Source organism: Lepidochelys kempii, chromosome 6 (assembly GCF_965140265.1).
Source record: "Lepidochelys kempii isolate rLepKem1 chromosome 6, rLepKem1.hap2, whole genome shotgun sequence".
NCBI lineage: Eukaryota > Metazoa > Chordata > Testudines > Cheloniidae > Lepidochelys > Lepidochelys kempii.
In genome coordinates this window covers 110,513,857-110,538,106 of record NC_133261.1, presented here as the reverse complement: position 1 = coordinate 110,538,106, position 24,250 = coordinate 110,513,857, and the positions used below count along the sequence as shown (strand labels likewise).

Below are 24,250 nucleotides of genomic sequence, written 5' to 3'. Positions count from 1 at the left end.
GTGTACTTGGAGATCAAATAAACCAAGGCACACACGACTAGTTAGATGTTTATGTTGCTTTCTGCATGCATTTAACCAATTTTTCCACCCATTTGCAGAAAATGCACATGCAACTGCAACTGCATGTGTGCATATATTTTTGCATCCAGTAGAGGGCATCAGCTTTTTAAAATCTGACCCTAAATTTGCCCATAGTAACATAATACTCCAGTACTGAATTGGGAAATTACCATAAAAGTTTACTTTAGCAACTTTTAGAGATAAAGGTACTGTATGTGATAAAGATATTTGTCTTGGAGGGACGTTACAGGATTGTCAACATACTTGTTGCTCCATAATCAATAATCATTTGCCCCATCTCAAAATATTTTTAAACATAAAATTTGTGTTTCAATAAACTAAAGAATATAATTATTTTTTTTCATTATAGACTAATTTAGATATCCTTCTAAAGAAGAATTTTGTACTAAATATGAATTCACAGAATTTTAGTCTTAATACTTTTTTTTAGGTGAAAGAAAAAAGAAATATATAAAATATATAAAAAAAATTTCCAAAGAATCAATACAATTTTAATGTGCTGGATTTTTTTTTAAAGCTAGTTCTCTTCTACAGTTTTAAAGGGATTCTACATGATATAAGTAATTTGGGACTATTATACTCCCATTCTCTAAATAAACCTAGCAATTTACACACAAAAACTGTAATGAAAATGAGGACAGACGAGATTAGATTTCAATAAACATAGCTGGGAAAAAGTGCACAGGGAACAGAGTTGAGGGCTAAGCTACTAATTGCAGATGGCATTATTATTTATATGGCACCCCGGGTGTGCATTAACTATATTTAAATGTAGTGACAGTGAGTTCGGCCTAGCAAGGAAAGATAATTAAGAACAAAAGCCCAAAAAAGAATGAGTCACTTTTATGAAGATATAGTTGTAACATCTATCTGAAGTTAATCAAAGATGAAATCATCTCAGAAGTAATGAAGAGTAGGGTGGGGTGAATGGTTCAGTGAACTAATGCAGATTCTAGTAACTGGCTTTGTATTTTCAAATGGAAATGAGGCTTTTTATATCAACCTGATTTGGATTCCATCTGCAAACTACTTGCCCTGTTTCTCTGAAAGAGTTACTGAAAATATAGGAGAGAAAGAGGGTACCTTTACAAGTTGCAGGAAAATGAGAAGTTTGGGCTGGATGTGCATGGAAGGGGTCATATTACCTGTATTGTTTTGGAGGTTTATTACCTTGGGCCTGGTATTTTCAGAAGTTCTGAGTACCAACACTACAGATCAACAGGAGCTATCCTCCTCTTAAAATGAGGCCCTTAAAAGATACCAGAGATGCATAAATCTTAACAGATTAGACATATACTATTTCCACTTAGCATACTGAGGTCTAAATCAGCTCATTTGCCACTCATGCTGCCACAGTCCAAAATGCTGGCAATATTTTATTATTAAAATTACCCTTAGAGGCAAAGGAAATACTAAAAATAATTAATCCAAGAAAGAATTATATTTAAATGTTGATTCATGATAGTTCTGTAAGTCAAGCAGCCAGAAGACATAAAATATTACTATATAATCTTAGAATTATATCTCTTAGGAATTTGTATTGACATTTTATAACGCAGCGATTACATCCATATTGATTTAGAACACTGGAATAAATGTACTTTATGTCAAATTCCCATTAGCAATAGCAGTCATTGTGTGCATAACTTCCTGAGCATTGCACCGGAATTTAAGCTCATTAGGTTTAATCAGAGTTAGTTTCAAATTAGAATGAAAATGAAAACTAAAATAACACTGAAATGAGACTGTGGGGAAAAAAAGACGACATAATAAAGTCTATTTGAAATGAAAAAGTTGGTATATTAACTCCACAGAATGCCATCCAGGAAAATTCATTTATACTAGTGTGAATCTTGAATACTCCAGAAACATCAATATTCCAGTTCTAGATATGTGTTTTACAGTCTCGGCATACAGCAACCCACTTATAGCCATGACTGAATTTAAAATCACATGGCATGACAGATCTTGGGAAATCGATTCCTATGATAAGGAATGGAACTTTCTCTTTAATCATTTGTATGATCAGTTTTCTCAGTCTTTTGGGCAGCTTCCTAATTCATTAGAAGAGGACCATTTCATGCTTAATCTGCAGCCACTCTGCTCTCCAAAAGACATCAGACCTCACTTTACAAGATGATTTTTAATTTTACATCAGGAAACAAACCTACTAGATAAATGCTACTTTATAAATATAACCTTTTTAGATATAAAATTATATGCTCATAAAATAAATTACTTTGTAAAACAGTTAAATATATTTCAATGTAGATTAAATGGCCAAGATTTATTAAAATGTATCTCTTCAGCTGGCAAGGTGCTATCTTAGGCCCAAAACCTGCAAAATTTCATTGGCACAGTTGGATGCCTGTACTCATGCAGAGCCCACTGAAGCCAATGGGCCTCCATTAAAGTGCAAGGATTCAGCTGCATAGATGCCATTGCAGGACTCATGAAATAATTACTAAACAAAGAATGTGGGGAGATCTGGAAGATGCACAAAATATGCCCTTCCAATTCTTGAAGCAGCCTGGGAAAAAATGGCATTTTAGCAACCAGAGCAATGAGGTAACAAAAGTGAAGTCCAACCTCAAGTTCATGATTCTACAAATCACTTTTTAATAAGTCAAAATTTTCAAACTTTCAGTCCTAAAGTTAGGAATCTATATCCAATATTTAGGAACCTCTTGAGCAAGGCACATTATCTACTTAATAAACTGTAAGCACCTGCTTAAGTCTATCCCTACTTAGCAAACCACTTAAACATATGCTTAATCACATGTGTAAATCTCACTGATGTCAACCTTAAAGTTAAGCATATGCTTAATGCTCTGCTGAATAAGCATGGACTTATATACGTTATTTCAGTGCTTTGTTGAAATGGAGCCCTAACTACATGAAATAATATGCTCTAGGTGTTCAATACCTCTGAAGTGAGCTGTAGCTCACGAAAGCTTATGCTCAAATAAATTGGTTAGTCTCTAAGGTGCCACAAGTACTCCTTTTCTTTTTGTGAATACAGACTAACACGGCTGTTACTCTGAAATCTGAAAATTAGCACACTCATTTAAGTGTCCTAAATCTGCTATAGACCACTGGACCAGGGGGATGAGGTGTATGAGGCTTTCTTCCGGCAACTCGCATAAGCTACTAGATCGCACGCCCTGGTTCTCATGGGTGACTTTAATTTTCCTGATATCTGCTGGGAGAGCAATACAGCGGTGCATAGACAATCCAGGAAGTTTTTGGAAAGTGTAGGGGACAATTTCATGGTGCAAGTGCTAGAGGAGCCAACTAGGGGGGAGCTTTTCTTGACCTGCTGCTCACAAACCGGGAAGAATAAGTGGGGGAAGCAAAAGTGGATGTGATTCTGGGAGGCAGTGACCATGAGTTGGTTGAGTTCAGGATCCTGACACAGGGAAGAAAGGTAAGCAGCAGGATACGGACCCTGGACTTCAGGAAAGCACACTTCGACTCCCTCAGGGAACGGATGGGTAGGATCCCCTGGGGGACTAACATGAAGGGGAAAGGAGTCCAGGAGAGCTGGCTCTATTTCAAGGAATCCCTGTTGAGGTTACAGGGACAAACCATCCCGATGAGTCAAAAGAATAGTAAATATGGCAGGCGACCAGCTTGGCTTAACGGTGAAATCCTAGCGGATCTTAAACATAAAAAAGAAGCTTACAAGAAGTGAAAGGTTGGACAAATGACCAGGGAAGAGTATAAAAATATTGCTCGGGCATGTAGGAATAAAATCAGGAGGGCCAAATCGCACCTGGAGCTGCAGCTAGCAAGAGATGTCAAGAGTAACAAGAAGGGTTTCTTCAAGTACATTGCCAACAAGAAGAAAGCCAAGGAAAGTGTGGGCCCCTTAATGAATGAGGGAGGCAACATAGTGACAGAGGATGTGGAAAAAGCTAATGTACTCAATGCTTTTTTTGCCTCTGTCTTCACTAACAAGGTCAGCTCCCAGACTGCTACGCTGGGCATCACAACATGGGGAATAGATGGCCAGCCCTCTGTGGAGAAAGAGGTGGTTAGGGACTATTTAGAAAAGCTGGACATGCACAAGTCCATGGGGCCGGACGAGTTGCATCCGAGAGTGCTAAAGGAATTGGCGGCTGTGATTGCAGAGCAATTGGCCATTATCTTTGAAAACTCGTGGTGAACGGGGGAAGTCCCAGATGACTGGAAAAAGGCTAATGTAGTGCCAATCTTTAAAAAAGGGAAGAAGGAGGATCCTGGGAACTACAGGCCAGTCAGCCTCACCTCAGTCCCCGGAAACATCATGGAGCAGGTCCTCAAAGAATCAATCCTGAAGCACTTACATGAGAGGAAAGTGATCAGGAACAGTCAGCATGGATTCACCAAGGGAAGGTCATGCCTGACTAATTTAATCGCCTTCTAAGATGAGATTACTGGTTCTGTGGATGAAGAGAAAGCAGTAGATGTATTGTTTCTTGACTTTAGCAAAGCTTTTGACACGGTCTCCCACACTATTCTTGTCAGCAAGTTAAAGAAGTATGGGCTGGATGAATGCACTATAAGGTGGGTAGAAAGTTGGCTAGATTGTCGGGCTCAACGGGTAGTGATCAGTGGCTCCATGTCTAGTTGGCAGCCGGTGTCAAGTGGAGTGCCCCAGGGGTCGGTCCTGGGGCCGGTTTTGTTCAATATCTTCATAAATGATCTGGAGGATGGTGTGGATTGCACTCTCAGCAAATTTGCGGATGATACTAAACTAGGAGGAGTGGTAGATACGCTGGAGGGCAGGGATAGGATACAGAGGGACCTAGACAAATTGGAGGATTGGGCCAAAAGAAATCTGATGAGGTTCAATAAGGATAAGTGCAGGGTCCTGCACTTAGGACGGAAGAACCCAATGCACAGCTACAGACTAGGGACCGAACAGCTAGGCAGCAGTTCTGCGGAAAAGGACCTAGGGGTGACAGTGGACGAGAAGCTGGATATGAGTCAGCAGTGTGCCCTTGTTGCCAAGAAGGCCAATGGCATTTTGGGATGTATAAGTAGGGGCATAGCGAGCAGATCGAGGGACGTGATCGTTCTCCTCTATTCGACATTGGTGAGGCCTCATCTGGAGTACTGCGTCCAGTTTTGGGCCCCAGACTACAAGAAGGATGTGGATAAATTGGAGAGAGCCCAGCGAAGGGCAACAAAAATGATTAGGGGTCTGCAACACATGACTTATGAGGAGAGGCTGAGGGAACTGGGATTGTTTAGTCTGCAGAAGAGAAGAATGAGGGGGGATTTGATAGTTGCTTTCAGCTACCTGAAAGGGGGTTCCAGAGAGGATGGTTCCAGACTATTCTCAGTGGTAGAAGAGGACAGGACAAGGAGTAATGGTCTCAAGTTGCAGTGAGGGAGGTTTAGGTTGGATATTAGGAAAAACTTTTCCACTAGGAGGGTGGTGAAACACTGGAATGCGTTACCTAGGGAGGTGGTAGAATCTCCTTCCTTAGAAGTTTTTAAGGTCAGGCTTGACAAAGCCCTGGCTGGGATGATTTAATTGGGGATTGGTCCTGCTTTGAGCAGGGGGTTGGACTAGATGACCTCCTGAGGTCCCTTCCAACCCTGATATTCTATGATTCTATGTGGATATAATTGACTACATTTAAGTATGAATTTTGGCCTTGATATTTTGAGATTTAACCACTTTTATGGGAGAATTGGGCTAATAGTCTCATGCCACACTATCCGGGCTGGAGCTGGAAAATAGTGTTAAAAATGTAACTTTAAATTACATTTACCTGTTTCAACATCTGTTAAATGAAGCATAGAATCAAAGCCTCCACTGAGAATTCTTCTTCCGCACAAAGACCACTCAGCAGTTCGAACAGCACAACTGTGACAGGAGTATGTTTTTAAACAACAGCCTGTATCTACAGCATTCCATATCTTAAAAAGAAACATAATGACAGTTATAAATATAAATTTAAAAATACCAGTAAATAAATTATTCAACCTGCTGATAAAGAGCAAATCAATTAGCCCATTCGAGAAAGCTTCATATATTTTAACAGATTTGATTTTGCAGTGAGGATGGGATTAAAGTAATACTGCACTCCCTTAAATTATGAAAATATTTTTACAGAATCATAGAAATGTAGGGTTGGAAGAGATCTTGAAATCAGCTAGTCCAGTCCACTGCACTGAGGAGCACCAAGTAAACCAATCCCTGACATGTTTGTCCAACCTGTTTTTAAAAACCTCCAATTATGGACATTCCCCAAACTCCCAAAGCCTATTTCAGAACTTAACTACACTGATAGTTAGAAAATTTTTCCTAATATCCAACCTAAATCTCTCTTGCTGCAGATTAGGCCCATTACTTCTTGTGCTGGACATGGAGAACAATTGATCCGCATCCTCTTTATAACAACCCTTAACAGATTTGAAGATGAACATGCCCAGTTTTTATAACCTCTCCTCAGAGGTCAGGTTCCCTAAACCTTTTATCATGTTTGTTGCTCACCTCTGGACTCTTTCCAATTTGTCCACATTTTTCTTAAAGTGTGGCACCCAGACACAGTACTCTCGCTGAGGCCTCATCAATATCGAGTACAGTGGGACAATTACCTCCTGTGTCTTACATACAACATTTCTGTTAATAAATCCTAGAATTATATTAGCATCACATTGTTTACTCATATTCAATTTGTGATCCACTAGAACCCCCAGATTTCTTTCACTAATACTACTACCTAGCCAGTTATTTCCCATTTTGTAGTTGTGCATTTGATTTTTCCTCTTAAGTCTAGTATTTTACACTTATCTTCACTGAATTTCATCTTGTTGAATTCAGACAAATTTTCCAATTTGTCGAGGTCATTTTGAATTCTAATCCTGTCCTCCAAAGTGCTTGCAATCCATCCCAACTTGGTGTCATCTGCAAATTTTATAAACAGATTCTCAACTCATTATCCAAGTCAATAATGAAAATATTGACTAGTACTGGACCCAGGACTGACCCCTGTGGGACCCCACTAAATACACCCTCCCAGTTTGATAGCAAGCCATTGATAACTACTCTTTGAATATGGTGTTTCAACCAGTTGTGCACCCCCTTTTCAGTAATTTCACCTCGACCGCATGTCCCTAGTTTGCTTATAAGAATGTCACGAGGGACTGTGTCAAAAGCCTTATTAGCAAGAGAATAAAGACAATAAGCATTCTTGCGGCAGGCATAATTTCCTGAGAATTCACAAACTGTTCTCAGTGGCAGCTCATGTCAGATCTTCCCACTGCCATTCCCTCGTCTCCTTCCATGGTGAGAAACAACCCCAACAACTCCTGTTTGTTCCCTCTTGTTTCTCTCCCACATACTTCACCTGTAATCAACCCAATTTGGTAGTGAACAAGAACCCTGGCAGATTACAGACATGAGATCTGCCTATATGTTGGCTAGGACTGATTCTTCAGTCTTGCAGATACTAATTTCATGCAGCATTGTGCCACTCTCAAACTTTGCTTAAGAGCTAGATATGAATATTGTCATGGAGACTTGGGTAGGGTTCTCTAAAGTGCTCAGCACTGGCCTAACTCTGTACATTCTTTAGCTTCAACTGGAGCAAAGTTAGGCCAATCTGAGCATTTCTGAAAATCCCACCTCTACTGATTACCTTAAATCTTTTAATCATTAGGAAAAACAAGCGTATTCAATCTTTAACTTTTCTGGAATGTCTTAATCTAGTTCATATTCTAAAAACAAAAACAATTATTTGATAAAGGAAGAAGTAATGATTTTCTGAAACAAAGTAGTTGTCACAAGGTATTTATAGCAACTATTAACTATTTTTAATTATGATTTGGGTGATCAAATATGCAGTACACCTCATTAATCAAAAGCACACATTCTATATGCAGAGTTTATCATATATTATGACAATCAAAATTTATTAAATTATATGTGAAAAATAATGTCTAGGAAGTTCAGATTTGAGATTAGGTTAACTATTGATATTATTGTTTATTATTAATATCCTGCTGCAATTAACACAGGCTTATACAATCTGACTATATCATTTATTGCTATATCTATTATTTGTCTCAGGCAAAACTATTTTTTCTAGTTATCTGGCTTTTAGTCAAATACTACAATTAGCTGCTAGTGAACCCCAATGTGTTTTCACTGCCAGTATTAGTAGTGCAAGAAGATCAACGTTTTAATGGTGCTAGATAACAATTTTATTGCATTTGTGGTTGAAAATTGAAAGACAGATGGTATATGGCTTAAAGTTATACCAGAAATAATAAGACTCTTTGTGGTTTGTCAATATATTACCATCATACTAAGGCCTCGTCTACACTAAACAGTCAGCTTTTGTCGATAAAACAGGGGAGGTGTACACACTGAAATGCTCTTCCTGGCAATGTAATATATGCTATGCCAACATAATAAAATCACCTCAACAAGAGGCATAGGGCTTATTTCAGTGTAGTTAGGGTGGCACGTCTGTGTAGACACTGGGGTCCTTACATTGGCTGTTGGCTGTTATCCACTGGAGCCATGAAATTGACAAGAAAACTGGCTCTCAGCTCCTGAGGCAGGTTGCTTTGGGGTCTCCACTCCAAGCCAGGCTGCCACCCAGGCTCCTGGCTTTGGCTGCTGCCTGGGCTCCCTACTCCCCGCTGAGAGCCCTACTGTCTCCTGGGGTGCTGGCTCCCTGCCAGGAGCATGGCAGCCATCTGGACTCCAGGTGTGGATCTCCCCGCCGAAGGCGAGAAGCCCTGGATGGCTCCTCCCTACCACTCCCAGCTCTCCCACACAGCCCCTCTTCAGTAAGTGGAAGAACTCCTAGTGAGGACACACACCACCAACAGAAGGAGGGTAGTGTGGACATCAGCCACAGCAGTAACTAATGCGGTGGCTGGAACTCGACCTAAAATAGGTTGATTTAAGATTGTCGTGTAGACATAGCCTAAATCTTGCTGCATATTTCAAACAAAAGTTGCCTGTGAGCTCACCAAAGACCGTCTTTATTTTTCCTATCCTAATTAACTACTTATTTTCTAAATCTTGATCTGTATTATTATTTATATAATGGTTGAAAGTGCTAAGCAATTTACATAACATAGAAAAGAGACAGTGCCTCAAAGAGCTTATCTAAGAAACATGAGGGCCAGATTCTGCCCTTATTTACAGCCAAGCAACTCCACTGAATTAAATTATTAATTAGTAAGATACAGTTGATTATGGTTCTATATTTAAAACAATTAAATGTGTATTAAAGGCAAAATGAATGCTGCAAATGTCAACACATGACTGGTTGTCTTTTTCATTGTAATTACAGCGTAGACCAGGATCACTGAGCTGTAAGAAGAAAACAGCAAAAGAAAAATGTTTTGGTATTTATTTTTATGTCCTTCACCATTTTTTTCTTTTTACTGGACTAGAAGGGGTTACTATCTGGGAAGGATTTGTTGACAACATTACCTGTATAACAGACCACTCTTCACAGGCAACATTCTGTCTCATGACACTGCTTCAAAGTATCCCCATATCATGTACTGAATATAATTTTACTCTGATAAGCAACCAATTATTGTTAGTTCCTCCATTGGTCATTTAAGCAGGCTTCACAAAAGTTGTATCCTAACTTTTCTACCCTAACTATGAGCAGGGAAATCAAGAAAAAAATATTAAAATACTTTTTGGAAATTAGTTTCTATCATCCTTTAATAACTTTTAACAATCATTACTATACAAAAAAGGGAGTTAATTATGTCCAAGAGCTATTTTAGCATGAAGAAGCTACTGAATGAATCAAGATGAAAGGAAAAACAGGTGGTAAATGCTTAAAAAAAAGTCCCGATCATGTTTTAATGATTAAATATGAAAAATCAATTTCCTCAAGAAAGAAAAAGTAAAACAAGCTTCAACAGCATTGCATGGTTTAGGTTTAAGAATAGAAAATCTGTATAATACACATTTTTCTCTAACACAGATTGTGCTTTATGTTCTCCTCCATTTTATGGAAAGGAGCAAACATTTTACACCTGTGGATGTAAACCATTAGAGACTGCGTGAAAGAGAAAAATCACTAAATGGCATCCTTTCCATTTCCACCCCATAAGCTTCTGTCAGTTGCTTTAGAATCATAGAATATCAGGGTTTGAAGGGACCTCAGGAGGTCATCTAGTGCAACCCCCTGCTCAAAGCAGGACCAATCCCCAACTAAATCATCCCAGTCAAGCCTGACCTTAAAAACCTCAAAGGAAGGAGATTCCACCACCTCCTGAGGTAACACATTCCAGTGCTTCACCACCTTCCTAGTGAAAAAGTTTTTCCTAATATCCAACCTAAACCTCCCCCACTGCAACTTGAGACCATCACTCCTTGTTCTGTCATCTGCTACCACTGAGAACCGTCTAGATCCATCCTCTTTGGAACCCCCTTTCAGGTAGCTGAAAGCAGCTATCAAATCCCCCCTCATTCTTCTCTTCTGCAGACTAAACAATCGCAGTTCCCTTAGCCTCTCCTCATAAGTCATGTGTTCCAGTCCCCTAACCATTTTTGTTGCCCTCCGCTGGACGTTTTCCAATTTTTTCACATCCTTCTTGTAGTCTGGGGCCCAAAACTGGACACAGTACTCCAGATGAGGCCTCACCAATGTCGAATAGAGGGGAACAATCACATCCCTCGATTTGCTGGCAATGCCCCTACTTATACATCCCAAAATGTCACTGGCCTTCTTGGCAACAAGGGCACGCGGTTGACTCATATCCAGCTTCTTGTCCACTGTAACCCCTAGATCCTTTTCTGCAGAACTGCTGCCGAGCCATTCGGTCCCTAGTCTGGAGTGGTGCATAGGATTCTTCCATCCTAAGTGTAGGACCCTGCACTTGTCCTTATTGAACCTCATCAGATTTCTTTTGGCCCAATCCTCTAATTTGTCTTGGGCCCTCTGTATCCTATCCTTACCCTCCAGCGTATCTACCTCTCCTCCCAGTTTAGTGTCATCTGCGAACTTGCTGAGGGTGCAATCCACGCCATCCTCCAGACCCTTAATGAAGATATTGAACAAAACCGGCCTCAGGACCAACCCTTGGGACACTCCACTTCATACCGGCTGCCAACTAGACATAGACCCATTGATCACTACCCGTTGAGCCCAACAATCTAGCCAGCTTTCTATCCACCTTACAGTCCATTCATCCTGCCCGTACTACTTTAACTTGCTGGCAAGAATACTGTGGAAGACCATATCAAAAGCTTTGCTAAAGTCAAGGAATAACATGTCCTTTGCTTTCCTCTCATCCACAGAGCCAGTTATCTCGTCATAGAAGGCAATTAGATTAGTCAGGCATGACTTGCCCTTGGTGAATCCATGCTGACTGTTCCTGATCACTTTCCTCTCCTCTAAGTGCTTCAGAATTGATTCCTTGGGGACCTGCTCCATGATTTTTCCAGGGACTGAGGTGAGGCTGACTGGCCTGTAGTTCCCCGGATCCTCCTCCTTCCCTTTTTTAAAGATGGGCACTACATTAGCCTTTTTCCAGTCGTCCGGGACCTCCCCCGATGTCCATGAGTTTTCAAAGATAATGGCCAATGGCTCTGCAATCACATCCGCCAACTCCTTTAGCACTTTCAGATGCAGCACATCAAACTTAAATAATGTTTGATTTGGAACATATGTCTTTTAGGGGTTAGGTGGCCAGTTACGAGAGGTGGAGTTAGAATGCAGTTGCTTTTGGAGGCATGACCCTATGCAAATTAACCCGATCTTGCAGGAGATGTTGCTGTTAGTTAATGCTGATAGGTTCAACATCTACTGTGCCTTCACACCCAACTTTAAGAGATGCTCAAAAAATGTAGAGATCGCATAATAAAAGCAAGGCAATAGATCAGGTAGTGTTGTCAATGTTATGTGTAGGGCAATGATAGGAAAGGCTCAGAAAGGGATGTTCCATGTCAAACAAAATTCCTTACGGTTTGTTCCAGAATTGCCTACAAATCGCTTCCCTACATGGTTTTGGCTAGACACAGCTCTCTGCCCTGCTGTGGGAAGGATAGCATGCTGCATTTTTTTCCAAAAGAACTCACCAGTTTTAATGTAAGCATGCCTTTGCCTGTGGAAGAAGAAAAATATGGCCTATTGTTTACAAGAATCTGAGGCTACCAAAGAGACCAGTGATATCATGGGGAACCCCTAAAACACCAATTATAATGATGTAGTCATACATATGAAAAACAATACTAAGGTAAGCCACTGACAGAGAAGGGCATCAAGGAACAAGCCTGGAGTTCACGAGTCAAGGCAAGGCTGCCCAAGGAAACTAGTTGTGCACTTTCCATGTGAATAGTAAACTATTCAGAGGTTGAAAGTCATGCGTGACTAGGGTGACCAGATGAAATAGACAAAATATCAGGACACATGGGGGAAGCAACAACAACAAAAAACCGCCAGAGCAGAGTTGCCAAAGCAAAAATAAATAAATAAATAAAATGGCCGGAGCGGTCAAAGCTGCAATATCAGAACAAATGGCGTCCCGACCGTGCATCAGTCGGGACGCAGGACAACGAACTAAATATCAGGACAGTCCCGATTTTATCGGGATGTCCGATCACCCTATGCATGACCAACTGTGACAGAATGAGATATATCTGAGTTAAATTATTAACTCTATCTTGTTTGCTGTGTGAAGTATTGGATACTGTGACTGCATAAGTCTGGACATGCCCAAATACAACTTATTGAACTGCATTCTGGATAGCTGTCCTACCTGAGAAAGGTGCTTGACATCACGTTGAAGGACTATCACCAAGAAACCATCAAGACGGCAATCATCAACTTTGATTGGGAGGGGCTGGTTATTGTGAGATAATGAGACAATGGACTTTCTACTAAGCAGCCTTTATGGGGGGCTAGGGTAAGCATGCCTTGAGGGGGGTTGGAGCTTCCCCGTGGAGGACATGGCAGAGAAAGAGAGACTTAACTAAAGAGTAGGATTCTGCTTTGTACAGGGGGATCAACCCTCGCCACATGAAAGACTTGCAGGAGGGTGAGAGAGCAGGAGGTACTCTGACTATTCCTGAAAGCTGACAAACATTAGACTCCCAAGAGGGGGTGAGATCAGACCAGGGGAAAGTGTGTCTCATGACTTTTGTTTTCTTTTCAATGATCTGGAACTCTCGAGTGTTTTAGGGATAAAGTTTCTGTGGTTATGAAATTCCTTTGCTAAGCCTGTGTTCCTTCCTTTCCCACCATGTTTTCTTCAAAGGAGCTTAACTAGAAGTTTGGAGTGCCCACAGCTTAGCTGGAGCTCTGGGGGAGTGTGTGCTAGGGACCGGTAGGACTCAGGAGGTCTCAGACACGGATTCTGGAGTCTAGAATGGCAGTGACACACAAGGAAGGGTTTCATAGCCAGGTCTGAGCCTGGGAGTCTGTCCTAGAGTCCCAGAGCTAGAAACAGTGACTAGACTCTACCTAGATTCAGTCGGCTTGGAAGCATGTAGGGCCTGACTGGGTACAGGGCAAGGATGTAACACAAACCACTGATTTTCAATGCCAGGAGACAGGACATTCTTGGGGGCAGGTCTAAAACTGTGGAATGAGCTCCCCCACAATGAAGGGCTATCACAAACCACAGCACTTACTGCTCCAGTGCAAGATGCATTTCACTAACATCAATACATAGTATTTTTTTTAAAAAACCTATCAAAACAAGAGACTCCAATGAATGCATGGGGAGAGGATTAGAGAACAAACATCACAGATGTTAGTCATGTTGTTTAATACACTGCTTTTTTTATATATATACTTATTTACAAATGTTTATTCCGATTAATTTTTGCTACGAAACAATGAATTGTTGGGATTTTTCTTTTGCCATACTATAAAAATACAATGTATTATGCATATGATATGTGATTTATAAGTTATATATTAATTTTTACATAGCATACTACCTATAATAAAATATTATCTTGCGCGCTCCAAACCCGTCAAGCAGAATATCCAGTGTTTTTTCTAGGAAGACATCTCATTAAAATACTACAGTGATGAGTGCAGTATAATATACAGAACAAAAATTGAGGCAACGGAGTAGAACAAAGCAGAATCCGTAAATATCCAAAAGTCAAGCTCTTTGGAGATAGTTTTCAACACAAATTCACGTAATGTTTCAGTCAATCTGAATCTGCATTTTTCAGGCAAAGTTTTGGGAGAAAAGTTTTTTCTGCCTGTATATGGAGCATGATTTTACATATTAAAATCTATAAAAAGAACAAAAATCGGGGGGAATATAAGGACTCAATTAAAAATAGAGACTGAGATATGCATACTCCTTGATACATATATATTAATACCTATTTAATCTTATGGGATTCCATGCAATCATGCAAATCTAAGCTATAAAGTTGGAAAGAATTTATCTTTGATTCCTTTTACCTATTTTGACACAGAAAGCTATTTTTAAAGCAGGTGTCACACGCCACATTCTTTCAAAACTCTAAATCTTTTAAGATGCTCAGCATTATCACTGGGTGGAACACAGAAACATCTTTGTTTTTTTTTTTTGTTTTGTTTTTTTTAAACTAAGTTCGCTCTTTTATCCCATGACAGTGGACTGGATTTTCAATTTCTTAGCTAACAACTTAAACTCACACACTTCAAGGTGCTACTTTGAAAATATTACTTTACAGTGTGACAGTACATGATTTCAATTATGAACAATAATCTTTTTATCTATTCATAAAGTTTGTTTATTCGGTTTTTTTTTCTCAAGAAAGAAAATGGCTCTCTTTTTATTACTTTGGCATTATTCCTACTTCTGTAGTTATAATGGAAATGTTGACACAACAGTAAAAAACACCTCTTCTCAGGCTTTTAAAGAAATATACTGTTTGTGTTCTTTCAGTCAGGAAACCAAACTTGTCTATAGATTAGTCTCTAATAACTTAATATTTTGAGGCAACACAATGCCAAGATTCAGATGAAATTTAAAGAATGTTTTTACTTGAATGAACTGAACTTTAAGGTTTTGGACTTTTTCCAGTCCAGTAAGCTTATACCATATTTCTGCCATTGCCAATCAGTTTTATGGTTAATATGCATCCCTCAATTTTAAAACTATGATTTTTGGTCCAGTATGGTGCCACTAGAATTTCTTTAGTTTTACATTGCCTGATCCTCTGTTGTTCTCTATTAGCATAGGTGCTGGAACTAGGGATACTAGGGGTTGATGCATCACACCCTGGCTTGAAATTGTTTCCATTATATACAGGGTTTACAGTTTGGTTCAATGGCTCTCAGCACCCCCACTATACAAATTGTTCCAACACCCTGGTCTATTAGACTTTGTCTACACTATGCACCTTTTAGTGACACTGCTGTGCTGCTATACCCATGCCACAAAAAGGCACACAGTGTAGCTGCTGTTTGTTGGCAGGAGAGAGTTCTCCCGCCAAAAACAAACTTCCACCCCCCCAACGAGCTTTGGTAGCTTTGTCAGCGGCTGGGGGGGGGGTGTTGGTTTCACCCCTCTGAACGACAAAAAATTTGTCATTCAGTTGCCAGTGTAGACACTATTATCCTCTTCAAATACAATAAAAGAGAGAATCTGACAGATATAACTAAAAGAACCTTACTGGTACCATAATGGCCCCAAGTCATGGTTTTTCCATCTAGAGCAGTGGTTCTCAAACTAGGGCTGCCGCTTGTTCAGGGAAAGCCCCTGGTGGGCCGGGACGGTTTGTTTACCTGCCGCATCCGCAGGTTCCGCCGATCGCAGCTCCCACTGGTTCCAGGCCAATGGGGGCTGCAGGAAGAGCAGACAGCACATCCCTCGGATCTAGAGGTTTTGGCCAGAATACAGTTCTGGATCTGGATCCAGGTTTCATTTCATAATATGGAAAATTATTTCATACCATCAACAACTCAAAACATCGGACTGTGTGGCACACCAGCTATTACATATGCTGCTGAAGGATCAGTCCAGCCCATTGAGAATTGAAGGTAGAGTTTAAGTAAGAGGTAGGCTTTTTTTTTATTATTTGTTAGGCACAGGAATTGTATACAAACAATGGAATAAATTGTACCCAGACCCATAGGTTTGTCTATTTAGAATGAAGCTGTGCCTTTAAGAAACATTTTGTGTTGAGGTCATATAGAGCTGCACTAGCTCAGCAAGCACTTGGATAAATATTGTGCCTTGGGGAGATGCATCCATCTTCAGATGGTACAATCTGCTCCCTCCAAGGCATGTTTAGGCTGCCCTGCAGACCAGTGCAAGAAGGAATGCTCATGACCCTCTCCTCGTCATTCCCTAGGGGCAACTCAGACGGAGGGAAGACCATGTATTCTTATTATAGTAACTTTTAGTCTTGTTGTCAGCTTTATCACCAGCACATTGAAATAAAGGCAGCATTAGTATCTATCTTAAGTATTTTTACCATATATTAGCAATCACTGTAGTATCTAGCACTGAATTACAAAAATGGCTTATGATAGTTTTATAAATAGTGCATAATTGCTTCAAATAAATGTAGTGATAGGTTTAAAGACAGTCATAAGTTATAGTGATAGGCTTAAATACAGTTTAAAGCCTCTAACACTGTCATACTGTATTAGCATAGGTTGCGCAATAAGTTATTATTTTATGGTAATACTGGACGCCTTGCAGCAATGTCATGATAAAAAGGAATTCTGATCTTCCTAACTGGAAAGAAAATCAACTTAATGCACATGGATTTTGGTGATCTACTGATGTTGACAATATCCTTATAAATGTAAATTAGTATCTTATAAATACTGAGTATCTTACTAATACTGAGACAGCTGAAATGTTTGTTTGAAAAACAGATGCTATGTATATCAAGCAGTTTTTCCCAACACTGCTCTCTTTCTATTCCCAAGAATGGGAATTTAGACTTAGAAATCATTGGTACATTAATTAAATCAATACAAAATTTATGGAGACTTGTAAATGATGCCATTACAAGCCACTGTGAAGTAACCATTTCAATGTAAATCCTGGGGGATGCCATTAAGATGCCATTAAAGGACCATTATGATGTGTAATTTCAACAGTAAACTATTTTCATTATAAATCATATTATCATTTTAAAAACAAACAAAATGGAATACAACAGCTAAACAATGCATTTGAAGTAGTGGGGTTTTTACCCACAAAAGCTTATGCTCAAATAAATCTGTTAGTCTTTAAGGTGCCACCGGACTCCTTCTTATTAAAAAACAATGACTTAATCATAAATTATCACAAAAGCAAGGATATTCTACATTAAGACGACCACAGCACCTCATCTTTACCCTTTCACTGACACCTTTAATTTGGTTACACCAGGTTAATCACCTAGAGTTCCTATTTAGGCATCTAAATTTAAGTGGCCTGATTTTCAGAAGTTCTGTGCACCTACCAGTGTCATTAATGCCAAGGGGTGTTCTGAGTGTCCCATACCTCTGAAAATTAGAGTTTTTATGTTAGGTGACCAAATAGAAACTTAGGTGACTAATTCTAGGCATCCAAGTTTGAAAATGTTGGCTTTTATGTCTAGATAATGCAGTATAAATGGCCCACTATAACATTTCCTTCTACAGCTGGCCAAATATTCCTTACACTAATCAGCTTTGCTTGAGTGAATATGTGCTAAATATTATTACTTGCAAAGAACAACCAGGTACGTGTAATATTTACCATTGCTGAGATCACTGCCTATAATTCTGACCAGTACTGTCCCATTGTTTCCTTGTTATTCCCGTTTGTGTAACTCATGTCTTTTGTCTTATAGATTTTAATCTCTTTGGGGAAAGAAATTGTCTTTTTGTTCTGCGTTTGTACAGTACCTAACATAATGGGGTTCTGGTCCATGAATGGGGCTTCTAGGCACTACAAAAATACAAATAAAGAATAATTAAGACTAATAATTTGTACTTATTTAGCACATTTCATCTAAAAAGCTCAAAGTGACTTACAAGTATTATCTCCAGTTCACTGATGGAGAACTTTAAGCACCGAGATGTTAAATGATTTCTCCATGGCCACACAGTGGAGAAGTCAGTAATACAAGGTAGAGTCTCAGCCCCATATGCTAACCAGTAGAACACAGTGGCTTCCCAAAAATAACATTCATGAGCCCATGCAACTATAATGCATGGGAAGCATGGCAAACCTTTGTTTGAAAGCTCCAGTGTGAGCCACTATGTTGGTCACTGGTGCAGTAGCAATGCAACATAGGGTCAAGCTGGTAGCAGCTGAGAGCACAGAGGAAGCAATGAGTTTAGTTTTCAAAAGGCCTCTCTAGCAACCCCTCTTCCAAATCAAAGGAGAAATACCTATGGGCTCTGAAGGGAGCTGGTTCCAACTTCCCTTCACTGGAGCCTTTCCGACCAACTGCAGATTGAATAGGGGAGAATTGTACAGAACCCCCTTCCGAAAACACTGACTCCACAATATATTTTAATTCTATATAAATCATCCTTAAAATGAAATACAGTAAAACAATTTACAGCAAAAAAAGAGTTGATAGTAGACTGAAGAGTAAAAGAAAGTTTTAAGATGTGATTCAAAGTGAGGAAGTGATTCAATGGTCTGGATGGAAAATATCCAGACAAACGGTGCAGCAGAAGTGAAAGTGTGACTCCATGGTGGAAAGGAATAGAGTCAGCCAACATTTATAAGGGACAAAGGAAGCAAACAAATAGATGGAATATAAGAAAAGGAAGGACATGTGTCAATATATCCCTTTCTTGCTTATTACACATTCATTGATACTTCATCCGAGTAAGTCACGTTCTTCCCTTTAACCTAGGACAGGGATCAGCAACCTTTGGCACACGGCCCACCAGGGTAAGCCCTCTGGCAGGCCGGGCCAGTTTGTTTACCTGCCGCATCTGCAGGTTTGGCCGATAGCAGCTCCCACTGTCTGCAGTTCGCCATCCCAGGCCAATGGAGGCTGTGGGAAGCGACGGCCAGCACATCCCTCAGCCCGCACCCCTTCCCACAGCTCCCATTGGCCTGGGACAGCGAACCGCGGCCAGTGGGAGCTGCTATCAGCCGAACCTGCGGATGCAGCAGGTAAACAAACCAGCCCGGCCCACCAGGGGCTTACCCTGGAAGGCCACGTGCCAAAGGTTGCCGATCCCTGATCTAGGATATACATATCCTCAAGAAAAAGCAGTGCAGTGGGGTATATTCTCCCCTCATTATATGTTTACAACTCTTATCAATGTAAATGGAAGCGGGAAATGAGCAGCTGAAATGAAAGATTCCTAACTCTGATTATATTTAAACCATTTCAACCATTGTCTGGGGTACAGGGTATGCAATATTCAGGCTTGGACCAGCAACAGTTTTAAAGGCTGATATCTCTCAATCCTGAAGCTTTAGAAATGAAAGCCTATTATATACAGAAAAAGTTCCCAATAGTGAAATAACATTTAGTCTGAAATTTCTGACCTGGATCACAGAACATAAAAGCATTATTTGACTTTGGGAAGCTGACCACTCACATCAGCTCATTTTACAGAAAAGGGTCAGCGTGCTGACAGCATTAGCTTTTAGCACATAGGACAAATATAACTTAAATAACCCCCGAACAATATTATTAAAAAATAATTGAAAAACAAGACCTTCTGAAAGTCCACGGTGCAAGGCCGACGGATGTCACAGAAACACCAGCAGGTTTCAGTGAAGTTACTGATTATTCAGTTTCTCTCCAAACAATACAAAGGTCATAACTATTTAATGTAGCATCTTTTTCTATACATTTGTGCTAATTCATTTGCATGTAATGTATGTAACCTTGCACCTGTTTTCATATTCTCTGCATTGTCTGAAAATACTCTTCCATGAATTGACATGTTTTAATGACAGGTTTCAGAGTATCAGCTGTGTTAGTCTGTATTCGCAAAAAGAAAAGGAGTACTTGTGGCACCTTAGAGACTAACCAATTTATTTGAGCATGAGCTTTCGTGAGCTACAGCTCACTTCATCGGATGCAACCGAAAGCTCATGCTCAAATAAATTGGTTAGTCTCTAAGGTGCCACAAGTACTCCTTTTCTTTTTGCATGTTTTAATGCACACTTCCTACAATAGATTGATACTCAACTTTCTACCTGGGCATATTTCTCTTTCCAGGGGTTGTCCACTTATTAAATCTTTCTTCAGAAGGCAAGTATTACTTCAACATGGAAGTGTAAACTGGTTTGAATTTTAACAAAAATGTATGAATAAATGTTTTTGTCACGCTGTCTGGAGTGGTTCACAACTGTGACTGCCTAACTCAGGGTAGACTGTCAGAAAACATGACAGACACCCCAAACTGGTGGTATGTTCTGTAATTATATTTCACCAGGCCAGTAAGAAATGTGAACTCCTGGATCCCCATAACGATCTTACCATGGAGTCACAGACAGTCCCCTTATACTCTCTAGTCTATCTTGCCACCCAGACAACCTGAACTTTGTGATAAAAGGTCACTTAAACCAAAAATCACACCACACCAGGTTGCTTTCAGTCCCAAGAGATCAGTCACTTACCCCAGATCAGCTGCTACTCCAGATCCTACACCAAAGACAACGATACCAGACAATTCTATAGTAAACTAACTAAAGGTATATTAGCTAAGAAAACTAAATGAGAGTTATTAAGAGGTTAAAGCAGGTAAAATATATGTACAGATGAGCCACAGTTTGTAATTGCAAATGGTGGTGGTGATGTAGTAAACTGCCAGTTTTCCAAAAGTCTTTTCAGGGTTCCCAGATTATCTCTGGAGATTTCCGCTTCACATCTGGTCACTTCCCTGTAAGAGTCCAACCTGTCTAGAGATCCAGGATCTTTCCTTGAATCCATGATTACAGCTTCTTCTCCAGAAAACAAGCTGACACTGTCACTACCCATGTGGGCTTTTCCTTTGATTATGGTAAGTGACGAATGCACTTTGAGTCTTTGAGCACTTTTCTGCTAAAGTTCTTCATTTGCATTCCACAAGGCTTCTTTCGTTTGATCGGTTATTTAGTTATAGGTTTATACACAACGTAAATGTTCGCTGTTACATTATAACAGGATACAGATACGTGAAAACAATTCAAAGAACATCCCATTAGTTTTCATGAAGTTTAAACTAGTTTATCACAGTTACTGCATGCGATTAACGCAAAACAAATTAACTAGATTAAAAAATTGTCACAATTAATTACAATTTTAATCGCACTGTTAAACAATAGTAGCATACCAATTTAAATGTATTATAAATATTTTTGGATGTTTTTTTACATTTTCAAATATATTGATTTCAATTACAATACAGAATACAAAGTGTATAGTGTTCACTTTATAGTATAATTTTTATTACAGATATTTGCACTGTAAAAAGATAAACAAAAGAAAAAGTATTTTTCAATTCACGTCATACAAGTCCACTCAGTCCTACTTCTAGTTCAGCCAATCGCTAAGAAAAACAAGTTTGTTTACATTTATGGGAGATAATGCTGCCCATTTCTTATTTACAAAGTCACTTGAAAGTTAGAGCAGGAGTTCGCATGGCACTGTTGTAGTCAGCGTTGCAAGGTATTTATGTGTCAGATATGTTAAACATTTGTATGCCCCTTCAGATTCGACTTGTAGGCGCTAAAGTTTTACATTGTTTTGTTTTTGAGTGCAGTTATGTAAAAAAAAAATTCTACAATTGTAAGTTGCACTTTCGTGATAAACAGATTGCACTAAAGTATGCGGTGAACTGAAAAACACTATTTCTTTTGTTTAACTTTTTTACAATGCAAACATTTGTAATCAAAAATAAAGTGAGCACTGTATGCTTTGTATTCTGTGTTGTAATTGAAAGTAGTATATTTGAAAAGGAAAAAAAAAATCCAAAATATTTATAATAAATTTAAATTGGTATTCTATTATTAACAGTGCAATTAAAACTGCAATTAATAGTGACTATTTTTTTATCTCATGATTACTTGTGATTAAATTTTTAATCATTTGACAGCCCTAGGTTAAACGCCAAATACACTCTTATACATTTAACAATCGCTTTGCTCTATACTACCATACACGTGAATTGGGCTGGGGCTCTTGCATAAGCTGATATCTGGTCTGCCAACATCACAGTTTTTGCAAACACGATCAGGAGATATGTGAGGTGAGAGAGACTGGTACAATATCATCCATTAGTGTACTACAGCACACTCTTTAGAAAAATATTTGGACACCAGCCAAGATTACTTATTTTGCAAGATTACTTCTGAAAACGTGTTCTGGCAGACACATTAGCCTAAATGAGAAACTACAGTATATGTGGTTTGCTCTCCTTTTTCTTATACAATCAGCAAATCTCACAATACATTGAAGAACAAAACATATATAATAGGGGATGACAGACCAACAGCATAAAGCATTCACTGCAAAAAGGGAACATATACCTAGGATCATTAAACTAAAGTTCTTTTCCTGCTTTGTACACAAAGGACTGAAGTTCTACATAAAATTAAAATCCTGCATTTCGTTAGAACCTAAAAACACAAGAATGGCCATACTGGATCCGACCAATGGTCAAATTAGCCCAGTATCCTGACTTCCAATAACAGCCAGGGCCAGATACTTCGGAGGGAATGAACAGAACAGGGCAATTATCGAGTAATCCAACCCATCGTCCAGTTCCAGCCTCAAGAAGTCAGAAGTTTAGGGATACCTAGAGCATGGGGTTGCGTCCCTGACCATCTTGGATAATAGCCATTGATAGACCTATCCTCTGTGAACTTATCTAATTCTTTTTTTAACTCAGTTATACTTTTAGCCTTCACAACATCCCCTGGTAAGGAGTTCCACAGGTTGACTCTACTTTTTGTGAAAAAGTACTTCCTTATGTTTGTTTTAAACCTGCTCATTATTCATTTCATTGGGTGATTGCTAGGTCATGTGTTATGTGAAGGGGCAAATAGCACTTCCTTATTCACTTTCCACACACCATTCATTTTTATAGATCTCTATCACATCCCCCCAAAATCATCTCTTTTCTAAAATGAACAGTCTCAGAGTTTTAAATCTCTCCTTATATGGAAGCTGTTCCATACCCGCTAATCACTGGACTTTTCCAATTCTAATATATCTTAAGATGGGAGCAATCAAAACTGCACGTGGTATTCAAGGTGTGGGCACACTATGGATTTATAAAGTGGCATTATGATATTTTTCTATCTTATTATCTATCCCAGGGGTAGGCAACCTGCGGCACGTGAGCTGATTTTCAGGGGCACTTACACTGGCCAGGTCCTGGCCACCAGTCCAGGGGGCTCTGCATTTTAATTTAATTATAAATGAAGCTTCTTAAACATTTTGAAAACCTTATTTACTTTACATACAACAATAGTTTAGTTATATATTAAAGACTTATAAAAAGAGACCTTCTAAAAACCTTAAAATGTATTACTGGCACATGAAACCTTAAATTAGAGTGAATAAATGAAGACTCGGCACACCACTTCTGAAAGGTTGCCAACCCCTGATCTATCTTCTTGCTCATGATTCCTAACATTCTGGTAGTTTTTTTTGATTGCCACTGCACATTGAGCTGATGTTTTCAGAGAACAATCCAAGAAAACTTCAAGATCTCTTTCTTGAGTGTAACAGCTAATTTAGACTCCATCATGTTGTATGTATAATTAGTATTATGTTTTCCAATGTGCATTACTTTGCATTTATCAACACTGAATTTCATCTGCCATTTTCTAGCCCAGTCACCCAGTTTAGTGAGATCCCTTTGTAACTTTTTGCAGTGTGCTTTGGACTTAACTATCTTGAGTAATTTTATATCATCTGCAAACTTTGCCGCCTCATTGTTTACCATTTTTCCAGATCATTTATATGTTGAACAGCACAGGTCGCAGTAGAAATCCTTGGAGGACTCCACTATTTACCTCTCTCCACTGTGAAAACTGACCATTTATTCCTAACTATTGTTTCCTATCTTTCCATTAGTTACTAATCCATGGGAAGACCTTCTCTCTTCATCCCATGACTGCCTACTTTACTTAGGAGTCTTTGGTGAGGGGCCTTGTCAAAGGCTTTTTGAAAGTCTGAGTACGCTATATGTACTGGATCATGCTGGACCAAATGTCTGTTGACTGCCCTCAAAGAATTCTAATAGGTTGGTGAGGCACGATTTCTCTTTACAAAAGCCTTGTT

The 24,250-nt window shown here is 39.3% G+C and overlaps 1 protein-coding gene across 5 annotated transcripts in view; it reads right to left on the bottom strand.

The window, feature by feature from the left end:
• WDR25 (WD repeat domain 25) overlaps positions 1-24,250 on the bottom strand; it is a 115,902-nt gene that overhangs the window by 32,978 nt on the left and 58,674 nt on the right. For all 5 annotated transcript variants that reach the window (XM_073349648.1, XM_073349649.1, XM_073349650.1 and 2 more), the window contains one exon: positions 5,847-5,994. In XM_073349648.1, coding sequence (XP_073205749.1) covers positions 5,847-5,994 — 148 coding nt within the window. The remainder of the gene's footprint in view (positions 1-5,846; positions 5,995-24,250) is intronic.